Genomic DNA, 15,172 nt, shown 5'->3' with positions numbered 1-15,172 from the left:
CATGTCGTGAGGGACACAATACAAGAGCAGGGATGTACTTCTGAGGCTGTATAAGGCTCTGGTCAGACCCCATTTGGAGTAATGTGAGCAGTTTTGGGCCCTGTACATAAAGAAGGATGTGCTGGCCTGGGAAAGAGTTCACAAGAATGATCCCTGGAATTAAGAGCTTGACGTATGAGGAGCGGTTGAGGACTCTGGGTCTGTACTTGTTGGAATTTAGAAGGATGAGGGGGGATCTTATTGAAACTTACAGGATACTGAGAGGTCTGGATAGAGTGGACACGGAGAGAATATTTCCCCCAGTAGGAAAAACTAGAACCGGAGGTCGCAGCCTCAGACTTAAGGGAAAATCTCTCAATACTGAGATGAGGAATTTCTTCAGCCAGAGGGTGGTGAATCTGTGGAACACATTGCCGCAGAAGGCTGTGGAGGCCAATTCACGGAGTGTCTTTAAGACACATAGGTTCTTGATTCATAAAGGGATCAGGGGTTATGTGGAGAAGGCAGGAGAATAAGGATGAGAAACATGTCAGCCATGATTGAATGGCAGACCAGACTAGATGGGCCGAATGGCCTAATTCTGCTCCAATGTTTTTTTTAATTCATTTACGGGATGCGGGCTGGTTGGGCCAGTATTTATTGCCCATCCTTAGTCTTATGGAAACTGACCCTGATTCCTATACTGTACAAACTGAACATTTTTTAAAATACAAATTTAGAGTACCCAATTCTTTTTTTTCCAATTAAGGGGCAATTTAACGTGGCCAATCCACCTACCCTGCACATCTTTGGGTTGTGGGGGTGAAATCCAGGCAGACACAGGGAAAAAGTGCAAAGTCCACACGGACAGTGACCCGGAACTGGGATCGAACCCGGGACCTCGGTGCTGTGAGGTAGCAGCGCTAACCACTGTGCCACCGTGCCCCATTGTACAAACTGAAGCCGAGCGAGTGTAGAGACAACACAGATCAGTTGTTAGTGACACCCATCAATGTGCCAGTACCGTGTGTGCTGGAACTACCTCAGGATGAACCGCCATCCATACTATCAGATCATGCGGCTGCGACTTCTGGTCAATCCGCAGAAACCGAGATTGCCAAAGAATTTATGAAAGGGAAATCATGTTTGACAAATCCACTAGAATTATTTGAGATGTAAGCAGTAGATTTTGTAAAAATAAATAAATTTAGAGTGCCCAATTCATTTTTTCCAATTCAGGGGCAATTTAGCATGGCCAATCCACCTATCCTGCTCATCTTTTGGGTAGTGGGGGCAAAACCCACACCAACACGGGGAGAATGTGCAAACTCCACACAGACAGTGATCCAGAGCTGGGATCGAACCTGGGACCTCAGCGCCGTGAGGTAACTAGTAGATTTGACCAGGGAGACCCAATGGATGTGGTTTATTTAGACTTTCGACAATGTCTCCCACAGCAGATTACTGTGTAAAGTTAAAGCATTTGGGATTGCGGGTAGTGTCTTGCAATGGATAGAAAGCTGGTTAGCAGACAGGAATCAAAAAGTTGGAATAAATGGGTCTTTTTCTGATTGGCAGGCAGTGACTACTGAGGTGCCACAGGGATCTGTGCTCAGACCCCAACTGTTCACATTATGTATTCATGATTTGGACGAGGGAAGTAAATGTATTATCTCCAGATTTGCAGATGACACAGTTGGCGGGGAGGGTGAACTGTGAGGATGCAGAGATGCGTCAGCGTGATTTGGACAGGCTGGGTGAGTGGGCAAATGTATCGCAGCTGCAGTCTAACCTGGATAAATGTTAGGTTATCCACTTTGGTAGCAAATGTAGAAAGGCAGATTATGATTTGAATGGGTGTAAATTGAGAGAGGTGGAGATACAGCGAGAGCTTGGTGTCCTCAGGCATCAGTCACTGAAAGTAAGTGTGCAGGTTCAACGGGCAGTAAAGAAGGCAAATGGTATGTTGGGTGTCATAGTGAGAGGATTGGAGTATAGGAATAGAGATGTTTTATTGCAGTTGTATAGGCCATTGGTGAGGCCACATCTGGAGTATTGTGTGCAGTTTTGTTGTCCTTACCTGAGGAAGGATGTTCTTGCTATGGAGGGAGTGCAGCGAAGGTTTAACAGGCTGGATCCTGGGAACGGACTCTCATATGAGGATTTTGATTTGATTTATTGTCACATGTATACTATACAGTGAAAAGTATTGTTTCTTGCATGCTATACAGACAACGCATACCGTACATAGGGAAGGAAGGAGAGACTGCAGAATGTAATGTTACAGTCATAGCTAGGGTATAGAGAAAAGATCAACTTAATACAAGGCAGGGTCCATTCAAAAGTCTGATGGTAGTAGGGAAGAAGCTGTTCTTGAGTCGGTTGGTACGTGACCTCAAACTTTTGTATCTTTTTCCTGACGGAAGAAGGTGGAATAGAGTAATTATGCTGGCTGCCTTTCTGAGGCAGCGGGAATTATAGACAGAGTCAATGGATGGTAGGCTGGTTTGCATGATGGATTGGTTACATTCACAACCTTTTGTAGTTTGCTGTGGTCTTGGGCAAAGCAGGATCCATACCAAGCTGCGATACAACCAGAAAGAATGCTTTCAATGGTGCATCTGTAAAAGTTGGTGAGAGTCGTAGTTGACATGCTAAATTTCCTCAGTCTTCTAAGAAAGTAGAGTCTTTGGTAGGCTTTCTTAACTATAGTGTCGGCATGGGGGGCCCAGGACAGGTTGTTGGTGATCTGGACACCTAAAAACTTAAAGCTCTCGACCCTTTCTACTTGGTTCCCATTGATGTAGAGGGGCATGTTCTCCACTACGCTTCCTGATGTCGATGACAATCTCCTTTGTTTAGTTGACATTGAGGGAGAGACTAAGTCGGTTAGCATTATATTCATTGGCGTTTAGAAGAGTGAGAGGGGATCTCATAGAAACTTAGAAAGTTCCAACAGGATTAGACAGGGTAGATTCGGAAAGAATGTTCCTGATGGTGGAGGAATCCAGAACTAGGGGTCATAGTTTGAGGATAAGGGGTAAACCTTCTCGGACTGAGGTGAGGAGAAATTTCTTCACCCAGAATCTGTGGAATTCGCTACTACACAAATTAGTTGAGACAACAGCATTGTGTAATTTGATGAAAGAGTTAGTCAAAGCTCTTGTAGCTAAAAGAATATGGGGAGAAGGCAGGGTCAGGGTATTGAGCTTGATGATCACCCAGATCATAATGAAAGGGAGAGCAGGCTCGAAGGGTTGAATCGCCTCCTCCTGCTTCTATTTTCGATGTATCTATGTATGTATTTAGGAGATGGAGAGCTGACTGGTGGTGATTTAACCTGAGGATCACCACACCGCAGGCGAGGGGCAATGTTGAGAAGGCGGGGCTTTCATGGATGACCTCAGCCGGTACGGGAGTTGACCCGCACCGTTGGTGTCATTTCACATCATGAAGCAGTCGTCCAGCCAACTGAGAAAATTGGCCCCCTGGTAAATATGTAATAATTCCGTAAATATTAGCTATTCCCTGTCTCCCATCAGTTTCCCAGTTCACCTCAGACAACTTGCCCCTCATCCTCTGATTATTTCTCACAGACGAAAACACTTAAATAAGTTAAAGAAATAAACCATGTAACGACCATATCCCATCTTCATGGCAAGGTGGCATAATTTTAGGGGTTCCCAAACAGAAATGAGAATGAAATATCTTCTACTTCCAAACACCCCTTCACTCTGTGATCTTTGGTGAAATCTGAAACCAGGTTTTCTCAACAAGACAAAGAGCATCAGCCCACTGGAGGCAAAGTTGTGAGACCGGCCAGTCCAGCAGAAAGAAACCCTCCGACCCTCCCCATTGACCAACTGTCAGAATGAACAAATTGCAGCCCTGGATGTAATTCAGAACAGAAACAATAACAGCAGAATCCAACCCCTGTAATCACTTGTGAACATGTTGGTGTCTCAGCAGGCGCCATGAATCACGGAAACCCTTCCCACATGGAGAGCAGGTGAATGGCCTCTCCCCAGTGTGAAGTTGCCAGTGCCTCTGCAGGTGGGATGGATCAGTGAATCTCTTCTCCTACTCAGAGCAGGCGAATGGCATCTCCATGATGTGAATTCGCTGGTGTTTCCGCAGGTTGCGTTCATGCATGAATCCCTTCCCACATTCAGGACAGAGGAATGGTCTCTCCCCGGTGTGAACTCTATGGTGTGTCAGCAGGATGGATGAAAGAGTGAATCCTTTCCCACACACTGAGCATAGAAATGGCCGCTCGCCAGTGTGAACTCGCTGGTGTGTCTGGAGGGTGGATGAATCACTGAATCCCTTCCCACACTGAGAGCAGGAGAATGGCCTCCCCCCAGTGTGAACTCGGCGGTGTACCCGCAGGTGGGATAACTGAGGGAATCCCTTCCCACACTGAGAGCAGATGAATGGCCTCTCCCCAGTGTGAACTCGCTGGTGTATTCGCAGGCTGGATAATTGAGTGAATCCTTTCCCACACTGAGAGCAGGTGAATGGCCTCTCTCCAGTGTGAATTTGCTGATGTTTCTGCAGGGTGGATGAATGTCTGAATCCCTTCCCACACCTTGAGCAGGTGAATGGCTTCTCTCCAGTGTGAACCCGCTGATGTGTCTGCAGGGTGGATGAACGATTGAATCCCTTCCCACACTGAGAGCAAGTGAACGGCTTCTCTACAGTGTGAACCTGATGGTGCCTCAACAGGTGGGATGAATCACTGAATCCCTTCCCACACTGAGTGCAAATGAATGGCCTCTCCCCAGTGTGACTGCGCCGATGAGCTTCCAGCTCTGATGGGGCCCTGTATCCCTTCCCACAGTCCCCACATTTCCAAGGTTTCTCCATGCTTTGAGTTTCCTTGTATCTCTCCGTGTTGGACAATCAGTTGAAGCCTTAACTACATACAGAACACGTGTACAGTCTCTCCCCGCTGTGAATGGTGTGATGTTTTTTCAGTCTGTGTAACTGGTTAAAGCTCTTTCCGCAGTCAGTGCTCTGGAACACTCTCACTAGGGTGTGTGTTGTCTCGGTGATTTTCAAGTCGCATAAATGTTTAAAATGTTTTGAAGCCTACAGAGCAGTCAAACATTTCTTCAGGATTCAAAGGATGGTATTCGGGTCCCAAGGAATCAAGAGACTGTGTCAGATCTAGACATAATGTTTTGAGATTTCAGTCTGTAATTCCTCCTCTTCTACTGTCCTGTAAAAACATTTTGGAAAGGACATCACTGTCAGTACAGGATAGAAATTCAGAACAGACATTTCTAGTTTCTGTGGAATATTTTTCCCCCTCTCATTCCCAAAAACTGCAAGTCTCCATCCCACATACTCTCCCTCCATTCTCACTCTGCTGTATCTAATATTCATCCTCCCAATTGTCCTGAAGGTGCTGATTCAGGCTGATTGACAGATCCATGCTTCCTCTCCAGGATAGGGAGATCATAACAAATAGGAGCTGCAGTCAGCCATTAGGCCCATCGAACCTCCTCAACCATTTCATGAGATCATTGGCTGATTTACCTCAGCACCATTTTCCCACACTGTCCCCCACATCCCGTGATATCCTCAATATTTAGAAACCTATCAATCTCAGTCTTGAAAATACTTGGATGACTGAAGCTCCACAGTCCTCTGGGGTAGAGAATTCCAAAGCTACACCACATCCTCGAGTGAAGAAATCCCTCCTCCTGCCTGTTCCCCATAAACCTTAACTCCATTGTCAATCAGAAATCTGTCCAACTGATTCTTGAATATATTCAATGACTCCCAGACTCCTCTAGTCCCTTTGGAAGTGAATTCCAGAGATCAACAACCCCCTGAGGAAAGAGATGAATGCAAATATATAATGTAGCTACAGTACAATGTTACACAACTGGAAATATCAATATACTTTATTACAGAACCATGAATAATATTTGTAATCTGCACCTTATAACTAGACATATATCTCTGACCGATATTAATTTATTGTCCCCTTAAATGTCAGCCATCTCCTGGGGAAACCAGCCCATTAATTGGGAACATTAGGAAAGAGACCATCCTTTTAGCCAGACAAACAAATGTGTCAAGCTGAGAGCAAAGGCTATCATTGTCTTTGATGTGGAGATGCTGGCGTTGGACTGGGGTGAGCACAGTAAGACGTCTTACAACACCAGGGTAAAGTCCAACATGTTTGTTTCAAACACTAGCTTTCGGAACCTGGGCCAAGTTTTCCAGAGTCTGCACCCTCCCTGGATTCACTTCCTTTCCCTTCAGTTGCTGCAAGTCACCAATTGAAGGTCAGAATGAGCAAATAAATGGAAAGGGGGAGAAAAGAAAGTGTTTTACTCACAGATGTTGGAGAACGTTTCAGTCTGTGTGAAGCCCAATCTCCTTTCACATAAAGCCCGCGCTGATTGGAGGACCAGCGTCCTTCCGGTCCTAACTCTATCCATTAGCCAACACCTCACAGGAAGGTCAGGGGCTGGGCTTTCCTCCACACATGCGCAGCTTCCCCTCACCCTTGGACATGCGCAGTACCTGATCACCCGCCCGTGCGGCGGATAGAGCGGGTTCCCCAGTGCGGGGGATTGTGGGAGCTACGGCCGACACTGTCCAAACTCCTGGGGTGAAAAGTGGAGGAGGCTTGGGCGGTTGTGTGCGAGCTTGGTGTCCGCCCCCGGGCCGATTCGAAAGGCAGGCCGCCTCTGGGAGCTTCCTGGATGGGGTGAAACAGCAACTCGGCGCCCATTGCTCCTGGTCCCCGAGGGAAGGGGAGAAGACCGGTTTCGGAGTACTGCGACCAGTCGTGTTTCAAGTCAGCGGTTGAGCTGCGGAGACGCTGCTTCGGACTGCGAGGTTTGCTGTCGGCGGTTTTGAGTTCGCCCAATGGAGGACGAAGGAATGGAGGAAGGATGGCAGCTGGATAGGCTGCTGGAAGCGGCGGGTCGGAACCGGGAGTGGATACCCGATGGGCGGCCCACGGCCTGCAGCCCGGGGTGGGTTGCTGCCGTTCCTGGGGTCTCCGGGGGTTCGCCCCCCCCTGGACGCCCTGTGGGCGGTTGGGACTGACTCTGGGACTTTCTTCCCCGTTGTCGACTGTTGCCAACATTGGAGCGACTCTGGCCGCTGCCATTGGAGGACTTTGAGGACATGTTGCTCCTTGTGAAATTTTGGCTGGAGCGCCGGGGTCATGATGTGGAACGTGCAAAATTAATGGACTCTTTTTTTATGGACTTTTCTATGAGTACTAAGGGATTTTGTTTTCATGTTTTCTTTGCTTTCGTTTTCTTTAGCAGCCTATGACATTCAACTCATTTCGGGTTTCCCTGAAATGGTAATTAGAAATTGTGGTGGAACGCTAGTTGGTGTGAAACTGCTCTCCCTCCGAATGGTCCCGTGCCTTTGGGCGGGGTCCAGGAGGGGGGAACCTTCTCTCCTCCGCCGCGCCCGGGTCTGGCTCTCCGGAGGTCTGTGCTCTTAGCGAGGAGGGGCCTTTCCCCCGGGGTGTCGGCTGCAGGGCGGGGTGAACGGGGGTGGGTGAGCGGGGATTAGTGTTCGGTGATTGATTCTATCCTGTTAAATCTTTTCTGGGGTGAATTGAGGCCTGGTGCCTGGTGATTGGGTTTGATATGACACTGTTAAAATGTATCGAGGCCCTGTGGGTCATATTTGATTCCGAAGCGGCCCTATTGTATCGGGGCCTTGTGCCTCGCGACTGCTTGTTTTATGTGTTTAGAGGCCGTTACCTTGAAATGTACTCGTGTCTTGTGGTTTCTTGTTCTTTTTTTCTTTGGAATGGTCGTTGGGTTTCGAGGCCTTGTGCCTCACGACTGTTCGTGTTATGTGACTGTTCGATTGTTACTTGAACTATGCGTAGGGCCTGTGCCTTGCGGCTGGTTGTGATAAGTGACTGGTTAATTGGTATCTGGAAACGTATTTCGGCCCTGCGCCTTGCAGCTGTTTGTGTTCAATGACTGTTACAACGTTATTGTGAAATGGAATTGGGCCTTGTGCCTTGCAGCTGTTTTGTGTTAAGTGACTGTTTAATCGTCAATTTGAAGTGTAATGAGGCCTGGAGCCTTGTAAATTGGTTTCTGTAATAATTGTGACGACAATAAAAGAGTTACTGACAGATTTGGGAGACAGGAGGAAGATGCAGTCTGTGTGAAGCTCAATCTCCGCTCAGACACAGAAGCAGCAGCTTTGCTCGTTGTCCAGCTTCCGCATTCAAACAATGGGGAAGCTTTAATTGGTTGGAGGAGCAGAGTCCTTCCGGTGCTCCCGATTTCCTATTGGTCAGTCCCCCGCTGACAGATAATGAGGGGCGGAACCCCACGTGGGGGTGGGAGTGACTTTTCCCTCCAGCCGCGCTGAGCTGGTGTCCAATGGGAAAGGCTGGAAGACCCGGACACACAATTGACAGTGCACCGCTTTGTCCCGGCCCCCAGCCAACCTGCACATGCGCATCACCCCCAAAATATGCGCGCGCCTTCAATTCAGAGCTTCTGCCCGGCTCAGGTCAAAGGGAAGACTTGTAGGACCGGAAGGACTCTGGTCCTCCCGTGAATCAGCGCGCGGGCTTTGTGTAGCTGGATATTGAGCTGCACACGGACTGAAACTCCCTCCTGCCTCTGTGAGTAACTCTTTTATTGTCGTCACAATTATTACAGAAACCAATTTACAAGGCTCCAGGCCTCATTACACTTCAAATTGACGATTAAACACACTTCAAATTGACGATTAAACAGTCACTGAACACAAAACAGCTGCAAGGCACAAGGCCCAATTCCATTTCACAATAACGTTGTAACAGTCATTGAACACAAACAGCTGCAAGGCACAGGGCCGAAATACGTTTCCAAATACCAATTAACCAGTCACTTATCACAACCAGCCACAAGGCACAGGCCCTATGCATACTTCAAGTAACAATCGAACAGTCACATAACACGAACAGTCGTGAGGCACAAGGCCTCGAAACCCAACGACCATTCTGTGGTAGTATGTATTGGGGGTCATGTGGGACTGGAAGCCCTAATGTCATTGGCTGACAGATCCCGGGTCCTGGTTGGCCGTTGACCTCATGCTCCGCCCTGAAGGCGAAGTATAAGAAGCCGGTGCCTTCCCCCGCAGGCCAGTTTACTATCGGGCTGCTGGGGAACAGACACGCTTAATAAAGCCTCATCGACTTCACTCTATTCGTCTCACGGAGTCTTTGTGCGCCACACATTCCAAAGAAAAAAGGATCAAAAAACCACAAGACACGAGTACATTTTGAGGTAACGGCCTCTAAACACATAAAACAAGCAGTCGCGAGGCACAAGGCCTCGGAACCATACGACCACTCCAAAAGTGATGAAATAAAAAACCAAAAATAAAATCCACAAAACACAAGTACATTTCAAGGTGACGACCTCTAAACACATAAGACAAGCAGTCGCGAGGCACAAGGCCCCGATACAATACGGCCACTTCGGAAACAAATATGACCCACAGGGCCTCGATACATTTTAACAGTGTCATATCAAACCCAATCACCAGGCCTCAATTCACCCCAGAAAAGATTTAACAGGATAGAATCAATCACCGAACACTAATCCCCGCTCACCCACCCCCGTTCACCCCGCCCTGCAGCCGACACCCCGGGGGAAAGGCCCCTCCTCGCTAAGAGCACAGACCTCCGGAATGCCAGACCCGGGCGCGGCGGAGGAGAGAGGGTTCCCCCCTCCTGGACCCCGCCCAAAGGCACGGGACCATTCGGAGGGAGAGCAGTTTCACACCAACTAGCGTTCCACCACAATTACTAATTACCATTTCAGGGAAAACCCGAAATGAGTTGAATGTCATAGGCTGCTAAAGAAAACGAAAGCAAAGAAAACATGAAAACAAAATCCCTTAGTACTCATAGAAAAGTCCATAAAAAAGAGTCCATTAATTTTGCACGTTCCACATCATGACCCCGGCGCTCCTGCCGAAATTTCACAAGGAACAACATGTCCTCAAAGTCCTCCAATGGCAGCGGCCAGAGTCGCTCCAATGTTGGCAACAGTCGACAACGGGGAAGAAAGTCCCAGAGTCAGTCCCAACCGCCCACAGGGCGTCCAGGGGGGCCAAACCCCCGGAGACCCCAGGAACGGCAGCAACCCACCCCGGGCTGCAGGCCGCGGGCCGCCCATTGGGTATCCACTCCCGGTTCCGACCCGCTGCTTCCAGCAGCCTATCCAGCTGCCATCCTTCCTCCATTCCTTCGTCCTCCATTGGGCGAACTCAAAACCGCCGACAGCAAACCTCGCAGTCCGAAGCAGCGTCTCCGCAGCTCAACCGCTGACTTGAAACACGACTGGTCGCAGTACTCCGAAACCGGTCTTCTCCCCTTCCCTCGGGGACCAGGAGCAATGGGCGCCGAGTTGCTGTTTCACCCCATCCAGGAAGCTCCCAGAGGCGGCCTGCCTTTCGAATCGGCCCGGGGGCGGACACCAAGCTCGCACACAACCGCCCAAGCCTCCTCCACTTTTCACCCCAGGAGTTTGGACAGTGTCGGCCATAGCTCCCACAATCCCCCGCGCTGGGGAACCCGCTCTATCCGCCGCACGGGCGGGTGATCAGGTACTGCGCATGTCCAAGGGTGAGGGGAAGCTGCGCATGTGTGGAGGAAAGCCCAGCCCCTGACCTTCCTGTGAGGTGTTGGCTAATGGATAGAGTTAGGACCGGAAGGACGCTGGTCCTCCAATCAGCGCGGGCTTCATGTGAAAGGAGATTGGGCTTCACACAGACTGAAACGTCCTCCTGTCTCCAACATCTGTCTGTAAAACACTTTCTTTTCTCCCTCTTTCCATTTATTGTCTTCAATTGGTGATTTGCAGCAACTGAAGAGAAAGGAAGTGAATCCAGAGAGGGTGCTGACCCTGGAAAGCTTGGCCCAGGTCTCTCTCTCTCTCTCACTCAAAGACATTCACATCCTTTGCTCCCTCAGCTTGACACATTTATTTGTCTGGGTTAAAGGATGGTCTCTTTCCTAATGTTCAAAATTAAAGGTCTGGTTTCCCCAGGAGATGACGGACATTTAAGATGACAGTAAACAGGGCAAATCCAACTCAGCCAATTACTTCTCTGTAGGTCTACTGTCCATCATCAACAAAGTGATGGAAGGAGTCATCAAAGTTGCTATTAAGTGGCAATTATTCTGCAATAACCTGTTCCTGGACGCTCAGTTTGGGTTCCGCCAGGGTCACTCAGCTCCTGACCTCATTACAGCCTTAGTTGAAACTTGGACGAAAGAGTTGAATGCCAGAAGTGAGGTGAGAGTAACTGCCCTTGACATCAATGCAGCATTTGACCGAGTATGGTATCAAGGAGCCCTAGCTAAACTGGAGTCAATGGGAATCTCCACTGGTTTGAGTCATACCTGGCACAAAGGAAGATGGTTGTCGTGATTGGAGGTCAATCATCTCACCTCCAGGACATCACTGCAGGAGTTCCTCAGGACAGTTTCCTCAGCCCAACCATCTTCAGCTGCTTCATCAATGATCTCCCTTCCATCATAAGGTGAGAAGTGGTGATGTTTGTGGATGACTGCACAATGTTCAGCACCATTCTCAACTCCTCAGATAATGAAGCAGTCCATGTCCAAATTCAGTAAGACCTGGACAATATCCAGGCTTGGCCTAATAAGTGGCAAGTTACATTCGTGCTACACAAGTGCCAGGCAATGACCATCCCCTACAAGAGAGGATCTAACCACCACCCCTTGACATTCAGTGGCATTTTCATTGCTGAATCCCCCACAACCAACATCCTGGGGGTTACCATTGATCAAAACTGAACTGGACTAACCATATTAATACTGTAGCTCCCAGGGCTGGGAATCCTACAGCGCGTAACACACCACCTGATGCCCCAAAACTTGTCTACCGGACATCTACAAGCACAAGTCAGGAGTGTAATGGAATACGCTCCACTTTGCTGGATGAGTGCAGCTCCAACAACACTCAAGAAGCTGGACACTATCCAGGACAAAGCCGCCTGATTGATTGCGTCGCCTTCCACAAACATTCAAACCGTCCACCACCAACAAACAGTAGCAGCTGTGTATACCATCTACAAGGTATACTGCAATAACTCATAAAGGTTCCTCAGACAGCACCTTCCAAACCCACAGCCACTACCATCTAGAAGGACAAGAGCAGCAGATACCTGGGACCCCACCACCTGGAGGTTCGTTTCCAAGTTAGACACCACCCTGACTTGGAAATATATTGCCATTCCTTCACTGTCCCTGGGGCAACATCCTGGAATTCCCTCCCTAACAGCACAGGGGATGTAGGGCAGCATGGTGGAGCAGTGGTTAGCGCTGCTGCCTCACGGCACCGAGGTCCCAGGTTCGATCCCGGCTCTGGGTCACTGTCCGTGTGTAGTTTGCACACTCTCCCCTTGTTTACGTGGGTTTCGCCCCCACAACCCAAAGATGTGCAGGGTAGGTGGATTGGCCACGCTAAATTGCCCCTTAATTGGAAAAAATGAATTGGGAACTTTAAATATATAAAAAACAATATTTTTTAAAAAACAGCACAGGGGATGTACCTACACCTCAAGTACTGCAGCAGTTCAAGAAGGCAGCTCACCACTACTTCGGAAGGGAAACTGTGAATGGGCAATAAATGCCGGCCTAACCAGTATTGTCCACATCCCGTAAATTTATTTTTAAAAATTTAATATCGGACAGAGATATGTCTAGTGTTGTTATATGGTATGTATTATATATATTATTGATGGTTCTGTAATAAAAGACATGTATTATTATTTCTAGTTTTGTAAATAGTACTGTACCTACATTATATATTTCCAGTCATACAGTCATTGCAGCACTGACAGAATCCATTTGGGAACTCAAGTCAATGCTGACTCTCTGTACAGCGATCCAGTCAGTCCCATTCCCCCTCGATATCCCTGTTCCCCTGAAAGCTTATTTTCTTCAAGTGACCATCCTATTTTATTTTAATTTATTGATCATCTCGACTTCCACAACCCTTGTGGGCAGTGAGTTCCCTGTCATGACCACTCCATGACTAAATAAAATTCTTCCTCAGAATTTCCCCATCTCTAATCAGTAAATATACTTGTATGGAGATTCTCTACTCTTGTACAGGTTTTAGTGAGTTTAGATTTGTTGATCAGCACCTTCAGGAAAATTGGGAGGAAAAGTAAATGAATACAGCCTGTATATTACACCCATTTTTCATCCAGTAATATAGACATATATCTGTCTGGCAGCCTGCATGAAGTTTTTCAGGTCTCTGTGTCCAGGACAGGAAGCAGTGAGCATGGATCTGTCAATCAGCCTGAATCAGCACCTTCAGGAGAATTGGGAGGGTGAATATTAGATACAGCAGAGTGAGAATGGAGGGAGAGTGTGTGGGATGGAGATTTAGAGCATTTCAGGGAAAGAGAGAGGAAAGAATGTTCGATAGAAACTAGAATTGTCTGTTCTGAGTTTCTATCCTGTACTGACAATGATTACTATTGTAAAATCTGTTCACAGGAAGTTCGAACGAGAGGAGTTTGAGGCCAATATCTCAAACTAAATATCACGTCAAGAACTGACTGAGTCACTCAATTCTTGGGATCATTGGCCTTTGAATCTAGAAGGAGAAATGTTTGTCTATTCTGTCTGTTTCAAGAGATTTTAAACATCAGTGTGTCTGGAAAAGCACTGAGACACACATGCATACCCGTGTGAGACTGTTACAGAGCACTGACTGTGGAAAGAGCATTAACCAGCGACACAGCCTGAAAAAATACTTCACCATTCAGAGCAGGGAGAGACTGTATAGGTGTTCTGTGTGTGGACGAGGCTTCAACTGAACGTCCAACAATAGGAATTCGGTGTGTGGACGAGGCTTCAACTGATCGTCCAACGTGGCAAGAAGCAAAATGATCCGGACCACGGGGAAACCATGGAAATGTGAGGATTGTGGGAAGGGATTCAGAGCCCCGTGCGAGCTGGAAAGGCATCAACGCAGTCACACTGGAGAGAGGCCGTTCACCTGCTCTCAGTGTGAAAAGGGATTCACTGACATTAGCAGCCTGCGGAGACACAAACGAGTTCACACTGGAGAGAGGCCGTTCACCTGCTCTGACTGTGGGAAGGGATTCACTCAGTTATCCAGCCTGCAGGGACACCAGCGAGTTCACACTGGAGAGAGGCCTTTCACCTGCTCTCAGTGTGAAAAGGGATTCACTGACATTGGCAGCCTGCGGAGACATGAACGAGTTCACACTGGAGAGAAGCCTTTCACCTGCTCTCAGTGTGAAAAGGGATTCACTGACATTGGCAGCCTGCGGAAACACGAACGAATTCACACTGGAGAGAGGCCTTTCACCTGCTCTCAGTGTGAAAAGGGATTCACTGACATTGGCAACCTGCGGAGACACGAACGAGTTCACACTGGGGAGAGGCCGTTCACCTGCTCTGACTGTGGGAAGTGATTCACTCAGTTATCCAGCCTGCAGGGACACCAGCGAGTTCACACTGGAGAGAGGCCTTTCACCTGCTCTCAGTGTGAAAAGGGATTCACTGACATTGGCAACCTGCAGAGACACGAACGAGTTCACACTGGAGAGAAGCCTTTCACCTGCTCTCAGTGTGAAAAGGGATTCACTGACATTAGCAACCTGCGGAAACACGAACGAATTCACACTGGAGAGAGGCCTTTCACCTGCTCTCAGTGTGAAAAGGAATTCACTCAAATTGGCAACCTGCAGAGACATGAACGAGTTCACACTGGAGAGAGGCCTTTCACCTGCTCTCACTGTGAAAAGGGATTCAATGACATTGGCAACCTGCGGAGACACGAACGAGTTCACACTGGGGAGAGGCCGTTCACCTGCTCTGACTGTGGGAAGGGATTCACTCGGTTATCCAGCCTGCAGAGACACCAGAGTGTTCACACTGGGGAGAAGTCGTTCATCTGCACTGTGTGTGATATGGGATTCACTCAATTATACAGCCTGCTGAAACACAATGTCACTCACATCAAGAGCAGGCCCTTTAAATGCTCTGACTGCAGGAAGGGTTTCAAAAGCTCTCAGCTACTGATGTCCCACCAGCGCGTTCACTCTGAGGAGAGACCGTTCAGCTGCTCTCACTGCACAAAGAGCTTTAGAACCTCATCCAACCTGATGAAACACGAGC

General features: G+C 48.3%; 1 protein-coding gene across 1 annotated transcript; it reads right to left on the bottom strand.

Annotated features, from left to right (window-relative positions):
- Window positions 1-2,136: 2,136 nt before the first annotated feature.
- LOC140407318 (uncharacterized) lies at window positions 2,137-8,602 on the bottom strand. The gene is made up of 2 exons (XM_072494905.1): window positions 8,113-8,602; window positions 2,137-5,200 (listed from the first exon to the last, which is right to left on the bottom strand). The coding sequence occupies exon 2, from the start codon at window positions 4,843-4,845 to the stop codon at window positions 4,060-4,062; it is 786 nt and encodes a 261-aa protein (XP_072351006.1). The 5' UTR covers window positions 4,846-5,200; window positions 8,113-8,602; the 3' UTR covers window positions 2,137-4,059.
- Window positions 8,603-15,172: the final 6,570 nt, after the last annotated feature.

This window comes from Scyliorhinus torazame, unplaced genomic scaffold (genome assembly GCF_047496885.1).
Source record: "Scyliorhinus torazame isolate Kashiwa2021f unplaced genomic scaffold, sScyTor2.1 scaffold_1453, whole genome shotgun sequence".
Lineage (NCBI taxonomy): Eukaryota > Metazoa > Chordata > Chondrichthyes > Carcharhiniformes > Scyliorhinidae > Scyliorhinus > Scyliorhinus torazame.
Note: the sequence above shows the minus strand (reverse complement) of the source record. Positions and strands in the feature narration are given on the sequence as shown.

What these genes read in the sequence shown, in the direction of transcription:
- LOC140407318 (XM_072494905.1), bottom strand. Translation starts at nt 4,845, where the DNA reads ATGGAGAAACCTTGGAAATGTGGGGACTGTGGGAAGGGATACAGGGCC.